Below are 21062 nucleotides of genomic sequence, written 5' to 3'. Positions count from 1 at the left end.
TATGAAAAAATACAATTTTTTCACAGGGAAACATAAGATTCTCCAAACAATTACGCGCGTTATGTATACGGTACCATACAAGTCCAAGTCGTCTACACCCTAAAGCTGCCTAATCCAGAGCACAATTATTCATAATTAATCCACTTTAAACTAGGCAACCTCCCTATTCTAGTCAACCCGGATCTAATTCATCCAACTGTCCCCGTTAAGACCCAAATAATGCCGTGTGCGAAATTCACGTGTACTGGCGTGTTAGCGAGACCACGAAGAGAACATCGTCCATTTAAAAACGCCGGTGTTCGCCCATAGTGTGTGTCAAATTTGTTCGAATTCGAATCGAATCCGGCGTCTACGTTGTTGGTTATCAGCAACAATATACACGATTTTATAGCGCCGAACAGTAAATCTATCGGCGTTGTCTCAAAATTGAAAGTTCATCGATTTTGCATACAAGGCGACCAATTATAACAATGAAATTATTGTAACAATGAATAGTCGGCCTGTAATGCGGCCGGTCCAGGTCGCGTTGTTATCGCGCGACGGAAAACGGCCGCGTAACTACTCGTCGCTTGAATCATCGGCTGACAAATGGGCCGCGAGTCGCGCCGAATGACAAATCGAAGCTCCAGATTCCAGCACGTGAGGGTGAAATTACTGTGCGATCTGCCAACACCGACTGGTTCCGCGTCGTAATACTTCTCTGTCGGACATTCGAAGCAGAATCGTACAAAGTGAGCCGTGAGTCCACGCTTAAGAGCGAACCCTGTTGGTGAAGATCACGCTCTATCAATCTGTCCGTAGCTTCTGGTACTCTTGCGAATAGACGTGACTAGACGCTTGATAAACCTTTAGCTGATTCATTGGCATTTATTTGCGTCGATCGCGTTGCTATATCGTGACTGCGATGATTTCGAGAGATCATGATTCGCGACACTCTTTGCTGATGTACAAACGTACATACGTTTATATCGATACATGTTTATCGATGTTTAATACTGTTGCATAATAATGGCTGCTGCTTAGCCTTGCTCCATTATTATTATCCTTTTTACATCAAAATGCAAATCTTCTTGGTACGGGGAGATTTAATTTGTTTTATGTACGTTTAAGACGTTTAATATAATTGGTCAACTTCATCAATTAAAAGGTAGGAAAAGATGACGATATTACAGTTATTTTTTTAAACTTTGTTCTGGAATTTCCGATTATCGATGTTTGATTGTCCGTGCAACATACGAACTCATGGAAATAAATCATTTGTGTAGTATCGTCAATGGAATATATTCTTATTATATCCTGATATTTGTAATTTATTTACAACGAATGGATTGTACACATATAGACAGGAAAACGATGGTTAGTTTACTATGAACTAATCGCAACAACACGCTACAATCTAGACAACTCTCGTCACAACGGATCCAACGTTTTCTCTCACGCGGATCACACTCTCTCGACAACGCAACTCGTACTCTCTGACTTTTCGATTGATTCTCTTCGACTTCTCAACTCACAACTAGAACTGAACTGCCCTCGCATATCTTTTGTCTTTCCGTAGATCCACCACGCACGTGTTCCGCGACCGCTCGTGGCCAAGGCCACGTAGACCTTTTCTACGAAACTATTCACTTGAAGGACCGACGACACATTTATGGGCCCATCAGCACCTCGGCTCTCGGGACATTGTTTATGATTCACTAGATATTTCTTAGGCCCTTTTCCCCGATACTACATTTATTTTCCGAGAAATTCAACACTGGTTACGCATGTAGACTATAAAACTGAGAAACCTACAAGAAATAATATTAGTAAATCCGGTTTCTATGTAACAGAAAACTGATATCGATGCGATGCATGCATATCTCATCTTAAAAGTTGTCAACTTTTCTTCTTCAGATTCGAATGTGTGATTCATAAATATGTCAGTATGTACGCATATTTAACGTATCAGTCCATACAATCGCATTGCAGCACTCACCGTTAAAAAAAAAAAAAAAGAAAAATCCGTTTCGAAAGCGTAACTAACGATGCAACAATTAAGAATTCACTGAATTATCACTCAACGAGCAACGCCCAAGTGAAACACAATATACCATGACGTATAAGCCTGTCCCATAAAGTACACTCGACCATACGCGTGCATGCAATAAACGTTTAGGATGCATTTAGCGTTGGCTGAAATACGGCCAGGCCGCGTTTGCTGCGACATTTTAACGTTTTATAAAGATAGAAGATGTCTAACGCATATTGCTTATAGAGAAAAGTCCATTATTTTTAGTTTCCACTTTCGTATTTTCAGCGTGAAATTCTAGCCAGTATATCCCAGCAGTGACGCGTCCTTAACGGCCACGATAAAAATAAGACGAGTGGGGGCGAGTCAACCCTTTTCGGCCAAACCACTCGAGTTATCCGCGTTGAAAATACGTCAGCATGAATTACGGCCCTCCTAATTCGCCCTGCTGGCCGTGAATCTCTCTCTCTCTCTCTCTCTCTCTCTATCTCTTTCGACGTCTCTCTCATCCTTCGTCACGGATTAAAGAGTGTGATCCCAAGGAATCACGCTTCGCGTCATTGCGGTGAGCCGCGTCTCTTCAAAATGGGGAGGGACTGGGTGGTAGAGGAGAGCGGAGAAAGGTGACGGATCTTAGGGGATGGAGAAACAGCCTGAAAATGTGTCCCTCTCGACTTCCGGCCGGATAGAGTCCTGGAACTCGGCAAGTAAGGCAGGTAGCACGGAGTAACTTATCGCCTAATAAATTCCAGCCATTAGACTGCGGGAAGTAATGGATGTACCATTTGCACCCTCCAGTACGCTTCGTGGTGGGTAACTCGGTAGGCGTGAAAGGGAAGACGAGATGATGAGAGAAAGGCAGAGAGAGAGAGAGAGAGGGAGAGACAGGCAAGCAGACAGACAGACAGACAGACAGACAGACATACAGACAAACAGACAGAGACGAAAGAGAAGGAGAAGCCGTTGTGCCGGTTTCCTCTCTCGTCTAGACGAATTCCAGATATCGATTTAAAGTTTGGCGTTACTCGGTTACTGCATACATTTAGGCAAAGACTCGATTAGGTGTAGCAGCAGCTATCCATGCCGGTTGCACGGCGCGTTTATCGCGTCGACCAGAAGAGAAGGCAGCATGCCTGGAAACGCGGTTACCTGTTATCGCTTTCGTGGTAACACGATTTTCGAATTGAATCGAGAATCGATGCCGGCTAGTAAATCAGAAAAGGAATCCACGGACAATTTTCACGACTATTTTATGCGGCATAAAACGTTCGCGCAGATAAGGGAATGACGGATAACCGTGCGCAGAGGTTGCGGACCCAAGTAACGAGATACACACACACATACACACATACCCAGCGTCTATCAGTTTTGCCTGCCATGCTATCGCGATCTTCGCGCTTTAACTGAAATCGGTGGTAAGGTGCCAGTAACAAATTCTCGGATATACTTGTAAAGTCTACAAGTATACTTGTCAAGCTGTGGCTTCTAGGAATTAGTTAGAGTTTTAGTATCGCGCAAAGTTTCTAGGAAAAACGTTGATTACCACGGTACTGAGATCGTGGATGCTTATAACGAATTACAACTCGAAACATCTTATTTGGTATCGGTAAATACTGAACTTGTAACATTACGATTGGAGAGATTTCTGCAAGAAAACTTTGTAAGACGAAGCAGTGAATTGGGTAAATTACGTTAGAAGTACTAAGTCTACTTGTTTAATAGTAATTACGTTTAAATTTATGGTTTGAGAAATAAACAGGAGTCTTATAATGATTCCATTATTTGACTAGAAAATGTTAACATTTGTCAGATCTATAAGCTCTGTTTCTCCTTAATTATATTTATACTCCAGATATTTTTCGTGTAGCATAGTATAAGTTTAAAAGATTTCATAATAATTATCGTATATAAATTTAGTTTTGTTATCCTTTATCTGAATAACTGGTGACCGTGTATTAATTGCAAAACGTACTTCTAAAGAAATTTATTGCAGTTCAAAATATGAATAGGTTGTGCAGTTACAATAAGGGATCGTTATCTCGAGGAAGGAACATTTGTATACGAAAATACAGCAACATTCTCCAAATAGTTGAAGGTTTCTGTTTATCGGTCGAAAGTTGTTCTGTTCACGAGCTTGATATTCAACTTTCTTTGGTTAAATCGCCGTAGTTTGCTCTACTTTCCATGCTGCTACGTTACTTTGGTCAATTTGTTAAACTAATCTGACTGACTTAACCGATTCAATGTAATCTTGACCTATTTGACTTCGATTATATTTATGCTAATTCACCGTAAGTAGAACTTATCTTGGGTATAATTCAGGATATCTTCAACCCAGTCCTTTGCATATTACTCCAAATATCTGTAAAAAAAAAAGAACGATAAGTCTGAAAATAAAAAATATTCCAATGTAATATTCAATAGCAGTCAGTAAGTCAAGTATGTACAAATTTTAAAAGACTGGTGATAAAAATATTCGTAATGAGATCAAGAAAGGCAGTGTCAATATCGTCAATAGAGCATCGAAAGATATCATTCGGTAGACTATAATTGTCCTAACTTTGTTCGAATTTATTCATTATGACAATACTACCACGTATTTAACCATTTAAACGCGAATACGAATATGAGTAGCTATTAATCTTTTCCTCTTCTGGTATCCGTTTTATGAAAAAGAAATTTTATCGTACAACAAACTTTTGCAATCGAGGATTTCATATTAAATCAACCTAACATCGAAATTGCATTTTTTCCACGCTAATGCCAAAAATCAATGTTATCGCTAAAAACTCTACCTTAATGCTATCATCCATCAACTATTAAAAAAATCGATTCCTCTTCTGAAACTTTCCGAAACTCTGCTACAGAAGACGCTCGCCCACGATTTCCAATTTTATCGATGTCCCTTACGGAGAACCACATAAAACTCGTAGAAACGTAAAGATGGTTAAGCCGCGGAAAATCTTAAAAAGCAGTTACACCGTGTCCCAGTTCCTGAGATCGGCCTGTCCTCACACCGACGTAGTAACGAATACGAACGATCGGGTCGCCTGTTTATTAAAGGAGATCCTTTCGTTAAAAGAGAGGCCTCCTCGACCTTACGTTGCGAACTTTCTACTCACTCGAGAGTGTCTTCGCAGTTACATGTAACGATCGGTCGCCTTCATCTTCTTGGCCACCGTTACGAGAGTCCTTGACGGAGAAGTTGCGCAACGAAGGCGATCATCTTAAAGAGTGATAAAGATGAAAACTTGTTGGTTAATGATGCGATCCCTTTGAACCATGGGACGAAGACTCGACCGAGTGGAAACTAGACGAGTATGTTCCCGAGGGCTGAATGGGCTAATAGTGGTAGATGTCTTTCGAATAACGACCACTATTTAGCGATTCGATATCCGTCGAGGTAATTACCGCTGCTGCTGGTTGAAAGACCGATTGAAAATGCGACGTAGCGCTCGTTGAAAACAACTTCGCTTTCGAGACGATTTTATGTATCGTCGACTGATGCGACACGATACCGTATTACGAAGTTCGAGTAATTTCAGTTCCACGTAGAAATATGTCAAGAGTGATTGTTAGGGAAAACGTTGAAGCATCGGAACAATACTGACATTTTCGTGTTTAAAATGAATACACCTGCAGAGGCTGAATAATTACAGATATTATTATATCAGCAACGAGGAGCGAGAGATATCATTGAGTGGAATAAGAAAATCGAAAATGCTTCGCTTTGTTTCGGTAGGTCAAACTTAATTGCGTTTCTGTAAGGCATTCTTTATGACTTGCGTGTTTCTTTCTAATTACATGAAAAATATTTAAAGCACAATTTGATTCCTTTCGAAAGTATCGCGTTACTTCTTACAGATCATTTTTAAGATTCGCAGAGAATCTTATTGTTTTATCAGCGTTATTGTTTTAACAGTATATCGGGATACTTTTGAAGAATAAATGTAAGCAGAATCCGCGGTACAGATAGACGTTTCTTCCGGCTTCGTCGGATTTACAGGATTCACCGTGAACAGAATCTCGAATAGAGTTCTTCATGGTGGACTGACGAAATTCGTTTGTCAATAAAGCCTCGAGGAATATTCGTTTTATTAAACACACGTAGCTGGTCTTGGTACGGTTCTGTGCACACTAAATATCAAAAGAAATTTCGCCGTGCGATCATTCCCAAAGACCGAGTGCACCGTAAAACCGGGAGTCCATAGAAACGAACGTAAAACGGTTCGCTGTGCGTGGAAACGCTTATCGTTTGAAATTCCCTGCTCTTTTGGTCTTACCATTGTTCCAACGGCCCATTGCTCGACCGTTTCGTTATATGCACCTTAGAAAGGACGACGATTCAAGCAGAAAGAAATGTGCTCGTGATCGTGGAACGACTCGTTCGTCAGTAAGCCGCTTTATCGCATTCCTTGATTGCCCGTTTGTGTTTTTCAAATGATCCAGCTTGTCCGCAAACTCCTTGTGCCAATTGCTTCGTTACGACCATTATTTTGTAGATTATATTACAAAATATAATGGGAAAATCAGTTTCAACAGTAAACCTAAACAATAGATTACAGTTGTTAAAATATCTCTAATATCTTATATATATATATATATATATATATATATATATATATATATATATATATATTATAACAGTAAAATATCTGAAGTGTACAGATCAATGGTACATTAATAGTCAGAAGCAGCACTTGCTATTACACGACACGTACTTACACGACTCTCACTTATTAAATCTTCTTACACACAAAATATCACAATTATTTTGTGTAATCATTTACATCTAGTCGTTCATTTGGGCTAAATTGATTAAGTCCTTAAGATTTATTTAGAAAGATGGAAGGAAAATTGATCGATTTATATCCTCGAGTAAGAGAAAATAATGGCCAAGAAAAATGTTAGACAAATCCTTGAGATTCACACTCTTATCGTAACAACGTTAAAAAGCATAAGTGAATTACAGTGTATTGATTAAAAAAAAAAATCTTTTTTCAAATAAAACATTCAATTAACTCAACGTTGGCTCTGAGTAAATTAAGAAGATACTTCCGGCAATTGCCTATTTCCATCAAAAGTCATGATCAAAGTCAAATTTAACATTCGGAGCTGTACATCTCGGAGAATTTAAGCTCAAAGTATAACCACTTCGCTATAGGTATCCGCAGAAATGGTAAACATTAGACGAAGACTTATTTGAGAGGCACTGTAGGCTTCGTATAACGAAGCAAATGGTGACGCATGCATACAAATGACCCGGATATACATGGCACTGAAAGATCCCTGCCGCGGTTCCGAATGCGCAGTGCCTGTTTGAAAGACTCCCAGGGGTCGTGTAAACTCGGCCGCGGCGCTCGTGAAAGCACAAATGACCGGTAGGGTACAGGTTGACGAGAATCGATCGACATACGCAGGATTTGCGATTCGACTCGGCAACCCGTGGTTACTGTATCGCCAAATCGATATTAAAAGAGCCGTTGTTGCGATGTTGCGATACAATTATTTTACGTCCCGAGGTGACATCGTCTGTAGTTGCTTTCGCACGTGCACAATCACACGCATTATACACCCTCGTTTATAATTATTTGGACGCGTCCGAATTATTGCCAATATATCAGATAAATGTACCTTCAGTGAAATTCTTCGATCTCATTTTCACCACTCTCATCTTAACTCAGACAACCATGTGGTACAGATAATAGAGAACAACAGTTAGTGGCAATCAGTATAAATAAAAGTAACTGAAAGGAATGAACAATTAGTCCTAATGGAAGACATCCGAGTTGAATATATTTTATATCATTATCATGAATATAAGAATCTGTGCTTTTTAATTCTATCATGGGTAGTCTGGATCGTTCATCAAGTTCTATAGAACATAGATAGATGTCCCAAAATTTATGAACGACAATGTACTTGTACAGTTATCTATGGATGCAGCTCCATTCATAAATGTCCACATTTGTCTCTGATTTTATGTATATAAATTCTGTTTCTAATTAGTTCAACGCTCTTTCAACGAGATTTAGCTTAAGAGATTGTCAGAGACCAACAAGTAATTCTTAGATTATCGTGTTTAAAAATGAAAAAATTCCTAGAGCGTTATCCTACATTTTTTTTTTTTTAATTGTTTGATTTTAATTTTACAATTTGTCCAGTGGGACGGATATTAGGTAAAATGTTATATCTTGTAAATACATAGCATGTGGATGGTTACCCCCAGCGGGGTACCATCTTCCTGTTTTTTAAGTTATATCCTTTGTGAGATCAGCTGGGTGTTTCCTTTTTAGCCTTCTTTCTATGCTTGTGTTGATCGTTTCCGTAGCCAGCCGGTTTGTTATCCTACATGAAAGCAAAATTCTGGTCGATTAATCGTTGAAATTGATAACCTGAACCAACTATCACACTTTCTATAAAGTCAAAATATATCGTGATATTTATGAATGAAACTATACACATGCAGTTATATATATATACATTTAAACGCATCTAGCGGTTGGTAAAGGTACAAACATAACCGTGTTGGTATACAAAGGTTTTCTTCGCTCATTGAGAATTGGTTTATAGACTACTTACGTCGCAATCGCTCCCAGGGAAAACGTTCCTCGAGCCCCGTAGAAGCCCGACGTAATAAATATAACCATAAAACCCGAACCGTAAAATCCAGCGGAGGTGGTATACTCTGGAATCGTATATACGTATGTACTTGGTGGGAACAGGATGAAGAATAAAAAGAGAAAGACAGAGTTTACCTATTGGCACGTACGATGAAAAGATACAGCAAGAATGGTGCGGACAGCCTAACCCAAACGTCTCTACACGTGTAGCGGATGGCTTTTAAAACACCGTCGACTATTTCGGTTGTGTATCGCGATTCACCGATCCTCACGAAGAAGCCGTACGCCTTCTGGAAAAGAATAGACAGTTACAACGATGCATTAGTGTATTAGGTCGCAGCGTGATATATTTTATTCTGAAATAAAACTTTAAATATATACACGGGTCAACAACTTGGTATCTATATATACATATATTGAATTACCTGCTGATTTTACTATTCGAAATTCATCCTACCAATGTCACTGATAATATCTTTTACTTTCATACAGATTTTATTAACGGGGTTTTTTTTCAGATTACACAATTTCAAGATGATCGTCTTCTAATGTTGTAAGTTTCATGAAACACGCGATTTCAAACGTTTGGTAGTGCATACTTAATTCTATGCGTATGAAGTATCAGTGACAAAGATCGCCTGAATATTGTTAAAGAACTAACGAAACATTCCTATTTGAATAATTAAATTTACTTGTTTGATTCACTAAACTTTTCATCGCCAGAATATTCTTCATTTATGTACATTTCACAGAGCTAACCTTTGGTAATGTACTATTTCATATTTTAATCCTATTGAGATAAAATGTGTGCTTTCATTTCTTTGCGAATACTCTTACAGATACATAGCATCGTTTCCACTAGAATGTAAAACGATATAAATGCCTATTTTGTACTTAAATAGCGAACATGATACTTGTAAAAGTATTATGATTATAATTGAATATAATTTCCTCATAACTGATATTCTTTTTAACTGAAATTTCTTCAACAATACTGAATATCTATGACAAGTAATGCCATTATTCGCCATGGTAGTAAGATTTATTGAATGACAAACTTGTAGGACACAACAGTGCAGAGAATAAGGAAGTAGAATATATTCGATAAGTTTAGAACCCTGAAGTCTCTTGTAAGTCCACAAGTTCAATAACATCTAAGGATTTTAGTTTAATACAGAGAGACAGAGAGAGAGAATGAGTTCCAAAACCACGAAGTTCCAACAAGTTCGTGCATTTAACTGACTTCAATTTTGGAATTAATTTTAGGCTGTAGCTAAATTTATCGCTTTTATCGTAAAGAGAAATAAATCGTGAATCTCAATTAGATAAATAGATTCTTAATTTTTATTCTAACTTGTGTATATCATAAATCCATTAATAAATCTAAAGACACGGTCGGTTAAACATAGTTCAAGCTACATACATTTTGCTAAAAACTGCCAGTATGTATCCATCGTAACCAATAAAACAAAAAGCAGATAATTGCGTGTGCTTAATACTTGAAATATGGGTCATGTGTATCTACGTTTTTGCTTACCGAACGCAGAATTACAATTTCCCTCGGTAATTTCATGTGCACCATTTCTTTTCTATCCTCGGTTTTATTCCCACAAGTCCATATTACCAACACTAAAAAATTCTGTACGAAAATTGTCAATAAAATAACAATGTCCTATATCATCCCTTACAAAAAGGTAATAGATATGATTCCGAAGAATGTCCATCCTCGAATTCTTTCTGTCTCTATGCCATACCCGATCGTCGAGCGTCAGGAATTGCGAAGACCACTCGCTTGTTTGCGAGAATCTTGAAAATTCGTGCGAGAGATAGTTAGAATAGTTTGAAACAGTCTCGGCGCCATTCCCGATGATGTTAAACTACGGTGGCACGCTTCGATACTTGCGGATCGAACGGTTATCAGCGTGTGAAGATCGGTCTGAAGGATCCACGTATAGGCCAAGTGTGGAAAAGGAGACGCAAAGAGCTTTACACGGCATTCCTGTGGAACAGTTTCGCTGATACGGCAGTAATTTCGTAATTCGTACGCCCGGTGGTGGAGAGACTGGGCGCGTGTTCCCGTGGAAAATCAAGGGAAACCACCGGGGGATCACCTGTGTGTCCCAGTTTCTATTCTCTTGGTGTTGTAAGCTCTTTCCCTCTCTCTCCCTCCCTCTCTCCTTCTCTCTCTCTCTTTTGAGAAAGGTTCGCCATGGAGAGTTCGCCTGAAAGCAAAGGCACCACGAAGACTCGCCCCTTCGAGCTGGATAAGTGGGTATTAGGAGAGTCAAGGGGTGAACAATAACGCGGATCGGTTAACTTAATAATGGACATTAGAGCGTTATACTGACTGGGAAGAGGAGTAGCTACGGTTCAGTCTGAAACTTACTTCTCGTGATGTGGGTGATTTGCTTCCAAGATTTTCTCCAAGCACTTTGAGAAGTCGACTTTGCCGCGGCAATGAAGACGCTCTCTCTGTCTCACACTCTTCCCTTTCGCTCTCTTTGTCCCGCCTAGCCTGCAGCCCTATTCTCTCTCCCTCTCTCTCTCTCTATTTCCCTTTCTTCTGCTTTCCACTATTCCCCGGTGTACTATGAAACGATCCGGAGTCTCTTTGAGTTTAGCGGTGCCTGATGAAAAGGATTCGAAACGTCCGCCGTGATTTATTTCCGTGTTTCGTTCGTCACGAATTTTAAGAATTCCATAGGGCTCGACGAGCCGATTAATTGGCAAATAAAGTCGCTTTATTTACAGATCATAAATATGTTATAATTAGATTGATACTGGAATTATCGAACTGGCAGGTTTTAGCTCTTTCTTCTTGCAAATACAGAGACTCTATATGTTGAGTTTCAGTCAGATAAAAACATCGATTTGCCTTCTAAAATCCTAGTGATCCTGATACTAATTAACTGGCATCTTAGATATACTTAGAAATTAAAGTTTGATAGTTTTCATGTTAAGCACGGGCTGAAGTTTTAAAAGCGTTGGTTATATAGAGACATCAAAGTACAAATAAAAAGAAAACTCAGAAGATTTGCGAACGCTATAAGAATTGTCATGAATAAATGGATATAAGGAATATTCAAGTAGCTTTTATTTGGCGAAAGTATTTGCTTTCCATGAGAGTGCATATATCGGTATTTGCGTTTATATTATAGGAATATCGTTTGCGCGGAACTAAAAAGAATAACATAGATTTTTGACAAATTTATGAGAATTATATTTAACATTTGATACGAGATGTCTCGCTGCGTTTCATTGGCGAACTCTTGTTGTTGATGACCGCAACCCTCCAAAGAGATAGTCAGCAGCATACAATGCATGTCAAAATATAAAAACGAGCGAATGAGTGACGTGAAAATGGACACCCTCTGTAAAGTTCTAGAAACCGATGAACGTGTGAACATGCATATTGTTGCGTGTATTTGACAGTTACAGTGTGGAACATCAAAAGCGACGTGTAGCCGACCAAAAATTAAGCTTTAAATTTAACTTTACCGGAGGTGCATTGATTATGAATATTGATTAAGTAGAGAAACTAGTTAATGATTTCCGTAACTTCGTGCATGGCTATATAATAATATTCCACATTATATATGTATATAAAATAGTTACGTAACAATATTATAAAATAAAAAATATGACCAAGGAAGATCAAATTAGAACATTGCGATATAAAGGTGCTCAATATATTAAATTTTACACAAACGGTACACGATTTTTCATCACCAACAAATCCGAATAATCTCGTTTCCGAGAAATTTGGGTGTTAAATTGAAATTAGGAATATCCACTTGTATCGCGTAGTATTGTTTGATACGTTATACCAGTGTTAAGTATCGTTTGGCTTGGATATCCACTTGGCGGATCGAATAGGTGAAGTGAGTTAATCAGGGTTGCTTAAGCTTTGTTACACTATCTGTGTTCCATTATCACGGAATAACGTGCTGTATCAGTAGGAGATAGCGTATCTGTACTGGCTCGTGTCAGATTACATCGCTTTGTTCGATAGAAAGAAAATAATTGAACGCGCGTAGAATCCGCGCCGATACCAGCGCGATAAAAGTAAAGTAATTAACGGGGCCGCGATGGTATGATAGCGAAATGATTATGTTCGTTCTCGGTATAACGAGGGGTAGGTGACACAAGACGCCAAAACGCAATTAACTTGATACAACTTTAATTAATGTAATGCGTGCACAGGGTGGAATCGGGGTGTCTTAATGAGGTAAGTACACCTTAAATTCGCGCGACACGCAACTGCGAACCGTTCGTTGTACATTTTGTCGCGTGACAGACAGACGTCGCACGATAAACCGGAAGCGTAGCTTCAGACACTAGACTGCTTTGCATGCCTCCGATAACGCTTTTTGTCCATTAACGTGATTAAACGTCCAGCTGGATTACCGCACGATCTTTTCCAAATATAGTTTGTGCATGCGCGCGTGTAATCACACGGTCTCGTTCGGCCTTCTTTACTGTAAACGTCGCACAAAGGATACATCGTGTAGCGTCATTATAACGTTAAGCAGTATGTGCTATTTTTCTGGAAATTTCACGTTTCGGTTACGCTAGAGAGCTAGTCGAGCTGCGTACTAAGAGCATTTTAATCGTGTTAATGGCAATGGAGCGTAATTTTAAAATTAGACGCGCGCATCCTTTGGAACTGTTTAGTTGGGTATCTTCTAAATTCGTAGAAACAAAACAGAGCTCAGATGAAACTGGAAATATTCTTCATTTCTGCTATATACACAAACGTTCATATGGCAGAAAAATGTAGAAAAATGTAAGAATAAAGTACAGAATGAACGATTGAAAATTTTGTAATACGATGTTAGGAAAAAGAGGAACGAATGGTATATAAGTGGCACTAATAATTCGACGATGCAAGCAACAAATGCGGATACATGATATGCGCATAACTAACTGGCAGTGTGAAATTTCTGTCTCCCACCGGATTTAACTCGACTAAGTAAGTAGACTCCAGAGGATAGGTAGTTCAAGTGGATCTTGATTCACTTGTTAGATAAGAAAAACAAGTGCAATCTACCCGAAAATCTTTATAGGAATTATATAAGATATTTACTGCAGATATAGTTTCATATTAACGTTTGCAGTAGAATTTGTTTTAAGCTTTACAGTCTCCATACAGTGCTAATGAAATTAATGAATAACACGTTAACGTCTCGTTACCATATTAATGAAATTTCAGAGTATTTTCTATAACACATAAAATGTTTCCATCTAATTACAAGTGAATCACTACATACATGTATATAGCGTATTGTATATAGCAGACATTATAGACATTTACAATTTATATCTCGCTTAATGTCTTAAGCAAGAATGCGATGCAGCCGATAGCTAAGTCTCCTCTAGATAGTCTGCCACAGTTAACCACAGCATTATCAATATTTACAGGAGCAAATGCCTTTAACTTGGCCCCGGTACCTGTTCGACGTGTACGTTTGTATCGCAAGAACGTAACCTCCTCAAAGCATGCTATCTCGACCTATAAGCGAAATCTGTATTGTGCTGGTTAATATAACCTCATCATTAATATAATAGACAAAGATGACAGGTTGGTCAAATTTGGTTATTGAAATTGTCGTCGAAATCCTTGTCTACGTGTACTAGATTGTATTGTTCCGGTTGCAATCGCAGTCACACGATCTCTTTGAATACAGAGGGTGCGACCTATAAACATTATCAGCGATCGTGAATCAACGGGTTGCAACTGTTCCAGCCATTTTCTATAAGCGTAACCGAAGAGACAAGATAATTCTGTTCGAAAGTGGAAATAACCGATCATTAAAATTAAAATGAAATATTTCTTTTAATTTCAATATGTGATGTAAATGTACGTTTATAAATTTATTCCATAAAATTATAATACGTGAAAATAAATAGTTCAGTTTTAGAATTAACATACTAAGCACCAAACTACTCAAAATGATCGGTGGTTCCACACTTTTTGTTTTTGCAATTACTTACTTTACTAAAAACCTGTCGAAATTTTTGACAAAATCAAGCCTATCAAGTATCAAGTATAGTGTTCAGTTATATAGTTAAATATGCTATATAAATTATCATAAAGAATGAAAATCGAATTTGATTAATTAATATTTTTCAATCATTCAATTCCGTTTACCCTGATGACAGTCAACTAACTAAACGGAATAATTCCCAACGACGGAGATCGCATAACTGTTTGCGGGCATCTTGAGAGAAGTGGACAATGCGAAGTTAAAGGGGTTGGAAATCAAGTTTATCGGCTCGATAAGCTGTATGCACGAGCCGTTTGAACGGGTCTTAGCACGACAGGCCAGAAATTTCATTTCCTGGATAGATCTCTGGAGACAAATCGATTGTTCCGGGATCCCGGGCCGGGGTCAGAACAGAAGAGATTCACTTTGACGCGTCGAGTAACGCAACGCTGATCCTTTATCCTTTTCCTTATAGCCTCAGCCTCTTTCTTTATGATCTTCCGTCCCTTACGTGTTGTTACTCCCTGAAAAGATCCGACAAAAAGACTGGTCCGCTGTGGTAACGTCACTTCTCGTGTAGCTGCAATTTTATCGAAACGAAATTTCGCGTAAGTTGTCCAACAGTTTCATCTAGAGAGCCGAGTTGCCTGCCACCTCTCCGGAGTCTCCCAAGAGTATCCTTTTCACCGGATGCCATGCCATCTCTTCCCACGGCTAGATGTTTGTGGTTTGTTAGAAGGACGTAACAAATAAGGTAATCTTCCACACATATAGCCGGCTTGTTGAAGACGGGTGCCGAGCTGACTCTAAAACAGCACAGTCGTAGGAAACCCTTTCTCTTTGCCTCTTTTTCTTCCTTCTTTCTAGCTTGGTACTTTCGTTCCCTGGGCCGTCGCTGGTCTAGAAAGCGAACGACCGAGAAAACGTCGACGAACAGACTCGGAACTGTTGGAGAAGGAAGCGACTCTTCAGGCGATGTTTACGTCTGTGTACGTACACGAGTACAGTCGAACAAGTCGTGTGGATGTCAGGGAGGAAGAAGGAAGCTTCATAAGCGTACACAAGATTGGTACAGGAAACGAAGAGAGAATCGTCAGATTCACGCATGCACGAGAGCCGACGGCTCTACGTGGCTGGAAAACTGGAAGCACAGACCCTATATTCTCTGCATTTCTTCATTACGGGATCATACGCGGGGTAGTGTGAACGTGAGCGTGGCTACGGGCGACCGGTTTACGTGTGTATCGTTAGACGGACTCGAAGAATTTTCAACCGGAGTAACGCGCAAGTCCGTGGTTCACCGGTCAAAGCTTAACGCTGTTTCCCCTTGTTTCTTGTTCCTAGAATACACGCAACTTCTTCTGCCGGCTTTTTTTCATCCGTTATGCGCGCGATATGAGCACGCGCCTGAAAATAAACGTGTCAGAATCGCGTTGCACAATTTCTGCCGCCGTTTACGATCCGTGATTCGAGTCGAGTTCGTGACGAGCACCTTCTGAACAATGATTTTGGTAGAACTTTGACGGTACGACGTAAACATACATTATCTGGTTAATTGTTTGTGACAAGAATGGAACGACGCCGATGCGTATGAGAATTTTGTTTAGATTACCGTGATTGTTTCGTATCGGTGAGAAATAATTCTTTCACGTTGGAGTATTTTATCCGATTGATTGTCAATTGGATTCTACTTTTCTAAAAATAATTCTTCTTATTTAATAATTTCTTACTAATGAGTTTGCATTTATATTTTATTTGATAGTTTCGGACGTATCTTTAATTGCTATTATAAAACAATTCAGACTATTCTAGCTTCTTCTGAATGAATTTTCAGTTGAGCTGGAATAATGAGAAAAATATAATACGCTTATTCTAGTAAAGATGATACAACTGAAAACGAAACGATTAGGTCTCGCAGGAGGCTTCATTTTCGAAAATTCTGTAAACATTTTAAACGATAAGGAATTGGCACATCTATTATATTCGTGTAGTTAGCTTTTCTTGCGCTTTTAAATTATTATTATTATATATTTTATTATTATATATTATATATATTATTATTCAAATACCTATACTACTTTGTCAGAAAATCAAAGTTATCAAAGAACCGCATTAATCAAAAGTCGAAGTTTCGGATGAATCAGTGAATTTTTATAATTTTTTAAAGATCGTTTACTTTTAGCCTGGCATACTCCAACTTTTATCGCTTCGAAATTTTATACAAATTTTAACAAAGTTCAATTTCCTTGCATTGACTTTGCTTCTATACTTCCTATAATAATTACAGTAAAAGATACGAATTAGGGAAGCTTCGGCAAATATTTGAACGCTAACAGTTGACACTTTTAATGCATATCTTTTAATCTTTCAACTACCATTTAAGTACATACCTATCTGAGGCAGAAGATGAACAGTATAAGAAATAAATTTATAGAATATAATTTACGGAATAAGAATTTTCTCAAAATTCTGTTAAAAAATTAGGGAACAATCGGACCATACATAAAATATTCTCACGCGATTTATTTTAAAAATACGAACTTGTAAACATATTTCTCCGTAAAAATACAATCAAAACGGGAATTTTCACAGTACCCAGCTAATTTACACGTGTTGGAGCAACACAGAGCCACCCTTCCACTCAAAATTCCGGACGAAACCACAAACTCCGTCAGCCCTTTCGACGACAAAAGGGAATCCCTGTTTCGACATTTGCAAACGAGAACCCGTGGATTCGCAGTTGCAACAGTTAGCAGTGTCAGAGGGTCGCGCGAACGACGATCGTGGCTCGTTAGAAATCCGCAGTTGGTCCATCGCTACGTGCGAATTTGCTCGATAAAGTGCGAACCTACTTTATAGCGGGCATGTTCCGGGGCTTTGCTTCGTCCCTCGGCCTAACGTGTCCCTACGTGCGCCGAGTATTAAACGTGGATCCGGTTATCATCCTTCAGCGAGAAAGGACGCGCGAGTATCACGGATTTACGCGCGGACAGTTTCTCGCGGCTGTTCGGTCAAATATTGCGTTCCTCGAGGGAGCAGCCGCTTGCTGGAAACCTGGAACGCGCGTTAGACAGAAACGATCAAGAGGCAAAGAGATGTGGAAGCTAAATGGCAGCGAGCAAGTTAATGATACGTTGTTGTTGCTTTATTACCTAAAGTCGCATCAATTGCCAGAGATATTAGCGGCTACATTTTGGTTCAACCAAGGTACATGTTTATTCTTCTTTTTGTTACAGTCTCTAGTACCTTGAGATTGCTAACAAGGCCTTGTTTTTAAAACACATAACCATTGTGCCATTCGTAAGCAAGAGCTTCGGGTAAAGAGGGTAAACACAAAGGTAAACGAACAAGGCCAAACAGTAGCCTAAGATGCAGAGATCCCTATTACGAGCACTGACAATAAGATGCCAGTATTCTAGTGTGTCAGTACGTACACGCAGAATGAGTGACAATGTGTTCGTGAATGGTCGAACACGAGACCTACAGTTTTAAGTAGATTCCGAAGCATTAGAACAGCGATGAAATAAGCACGATACAATTACGAGTAAATCGAAGTTGCAAAAGCAATTTATAAAAAAGGACACATCCCTTGTATCGATATTATTGGTCTCACTGTACTTATTTATTATATATTGTTATATCTAATCATTATATCGCATTATTATATAAATATAAATATATATGTATGTATGTAGACACCTTTTATGAATATTATTATGAATATAATTACGTTATGATTATATTTCATTATGTGCAATTTTATGGTAATATTATAGAAACGAAAGAGGAATAAAGAGAACACATCTCGTCGATCTTATTGACATCGCAAAAAACATTCTGCCGGGTACACAGAATTTTTGTTTCATTAGCAATACGACTATGAAAATCTCATAATTACATTTTTAGTATTATGGCTGCGATTTTCACAACAAATACTGATAATAACATAATATAAAATTGCATATAAATTAAAATTGTATATCTTATTTATTATCTAAATAAAATTTAATATAAGCCAAACTCCAAAAGATGTATATCTCGCTAACTAAAGTTGAGCGACGACTATATATATATATAATTGAGATCACTCGGAATATTGTTCTTCATAGCATGTATCAAGATCACTCAAAATGGTATGCACTTGTGTGTGAGGTGTGGCTTTTCTCCATAATTAACCAACCGGATCGAAGGAAGGTTTACGAGCAGGTTGGAAAATGGCTCGTGTCTTGATCGATTCTTTCGTGTGCCCGGGTTGAACCGAATTTCGTGGCTGGGTGAACTTGCTCTGTCTATTTAAGATGATTGAACACCGGAAGAGAGGAAGGAATTTGAATCTGAAAAAGATTGTTGTTGCTGGTTTATGTGCATTGTTTACCGAGGGGATTTGAGGGGAACTAAGTAAGTCTTTTATATTATATTTGTATTAATTACAATCAATTCTTACGCATAGAATTATCAGCAATTTAGATTATGCGAAATTTTATGTGAAATTAGCATGACACGGTTAGAGAGGAATTTTCACTTTTATTTTTGAAGAAGAATTATAATTGGAACGGATTAAACAGAAATAGGATCTTGTTCTTATATTACATGCTGAAAGTATGAGTCTTTTTAGATAATTTGATAGGTTCTTTACTTTTGATGTTTTAATGATAGGTGTTTGTAAATTTTTAGTTTGAAAATTAAATTATTGAGTAAAGCAACTACTGACAAATTCCTGAATCATTTTTAGTTGTTTTCATGTGAAAGAAAATACAATTAAACTTTTTATAGTAACTTATATGAAGTTTCTAAACAGATTAGATATAATTTGTATTATTATTTCATTAATATAATAATTTAAAACGTTCGAAAATGAAGGCGATCCCTTTTACGATTTGAAACAAATGCAACCACTGAGTGAGTAACAATTCGATAAATCGATCTGATTGAATGGTAATCCAACGACATAGCTGTAGATGTAGCGTGGAAAAGAGGGAATCGTGGATTGATGAAAATTTTTATTGAAATTTCAAGTAAGGCTGTATCCATCTCTTCGATCGCAGCCATCGCAAACCTTAATCCCGTTCGTCCTGGAAAATTGTATTTCTATCTACTATACGTTCTGACTGAACTTACACATCCCCGATTTTATGCAAAGACATGAAATGTATATTAATCACGTAAGTGTTTCTAGTTTGTGAACTCTTAGTTTTAAATGACACTCAACAGCTACTTTTAAGCAGTCATATCCCAAATTTTTAGAACAAATAGAATATTTTATATGCATTAAGGAATATCTTTATTGAAGCCGTTGCAACATTGAATAAAACTAACAGCTACTGCGTATTTTATTAATACACTAGTGTATAAACGCGGTAAATCATTCCTAAATGTATAATTATTAATCATTCATCGATATGATAACTATTGCTTCTCAGAGTTCAAGAAAAACATCACAGTCGATTCTTTATTCGCGTATTCCTTTGTGTGAGAAAATGAAATTCTGGTTACAGAAGGATAATTTTAAGAATAAAGTTAAGAGATTGGCATAATAAATAATGATAAAGCAGTAGAAAATTCTAAAATAAACTTAAAAAGTAAATCAATGCGAAAAATGTGTGTCTCTAAAGATCAGTCATTATCGAGATTTCTTCCAGCTGAACACAGCAGAAAAGCAAAATTTTCGATATTTTATTAAAAACGTAATTTCTAAAGCTTTATATTTAAATAACATTTCATATAGAATATTCTATCCGTCATTGTCTCGTTCCTGTACAAGATACGTGATTTACGAATCACGATAAAATGCAGAAGATAATAAAATATTAGAGAAATGCACACAACAGATGGGTAAATTGGTAGACATTAGATTTTTCCTTTCATAACTAAGTGACGTTAGTGCGTTACGTGTTGAACATTCGAAATGTGCTTTTTTTTCCTTCACTTAATTAAAACTAACGGTACAATCGCACTGTACTATCCAACAGAAACTTCTGTAACAACTGTTGTGTATTTTTACATTTAATTGTACAAATACCGGAGGGAAGTAATAAATCGGATATAACAGTTATCCAATATTTTCAACTGAAAGCTGCACTCTCAACATTTTTCATTCGAAATAACTCCGTTGCTGTTTGATAACTACATAATTTTGCCAATTTCGCAACAAATTAACAAGATTTCAAATCGAATTCTCAAAATTCTTTCACACGATTCGAAATTCTATTTTCTTTTATTATCTGGTAAATGACGTTATTAATTTTTAATTATTTAATTTTAATTTTCCAGTAGAATTAATGTCAGAACGTTATGTGTGTCAAGAAGATTATTATTTTGGTTTCTTTTGTCATTATAATACTTGTAACATTTATATACATAATATTTAACATATATAACATGTGTATATACATTACGTATATATACGTGTATATATGTATTATACGTGATTATACGTGTACA

General features: G+C 37.7%; 1 protein-coding gene across 2 annotated transcripts in view; it reads right to left on the bottom strand.

Moving 5' to 3' along the window:
• Positions 1–3926: 3926 nt before the first annotated feature.
• Positions 3927–21062, bottom strand: part of LOC122570872 — a 49680-nt gene continuing 32544 nt past the window's right edge. Inside the window, exons 1-4 of one of the 2 annotated variants that reach the window (XM_043733773.1) lie at positions 10172–10231; positions 8770–8924; positions 8594–8699; positions 3927–4373 (exon numbers count right to left, since the gene is read on the bottom strand). In XM_043733773.1, coding sequence (XP_043589708.1) covers positions 4341–4373; positions 8594–8699; positions 8770–8924; positions 10172–10216 — 339 coding nt within the window. In that variant the 5' untranslated portion in view covers positions 10217–10231 and the 3' untranslated portion in view covers positions 3927–4340. Of the gene's footprint in view, positions 4374–8295; positions 8360–8593; positions 8700–8769; positions 8925–10171; positions 10232–21062 lie in introns of those variants that run through there. The other variant, XR_006317906.1, reaches the window with a different exon arrangement.

The sequence above is a fragment of the Bombus pyrosoma genome, linkage group LG9 (assembly GCF_014825855.1).
Source record: "Bombus pyrosoma isolate SC7728 linkage group LG9, ASM1482585v1, whole genome shotgun sequence".
Lineage (NCBI taxonomy): Eukaryota > Metazoa > Arthropoda > Insecta > Hymenoptera > Apidae > Bombus > Bombus pyrosoma.
This window is presented reverse-complemented; position numbering and strand designations above follow the sequence as displayed.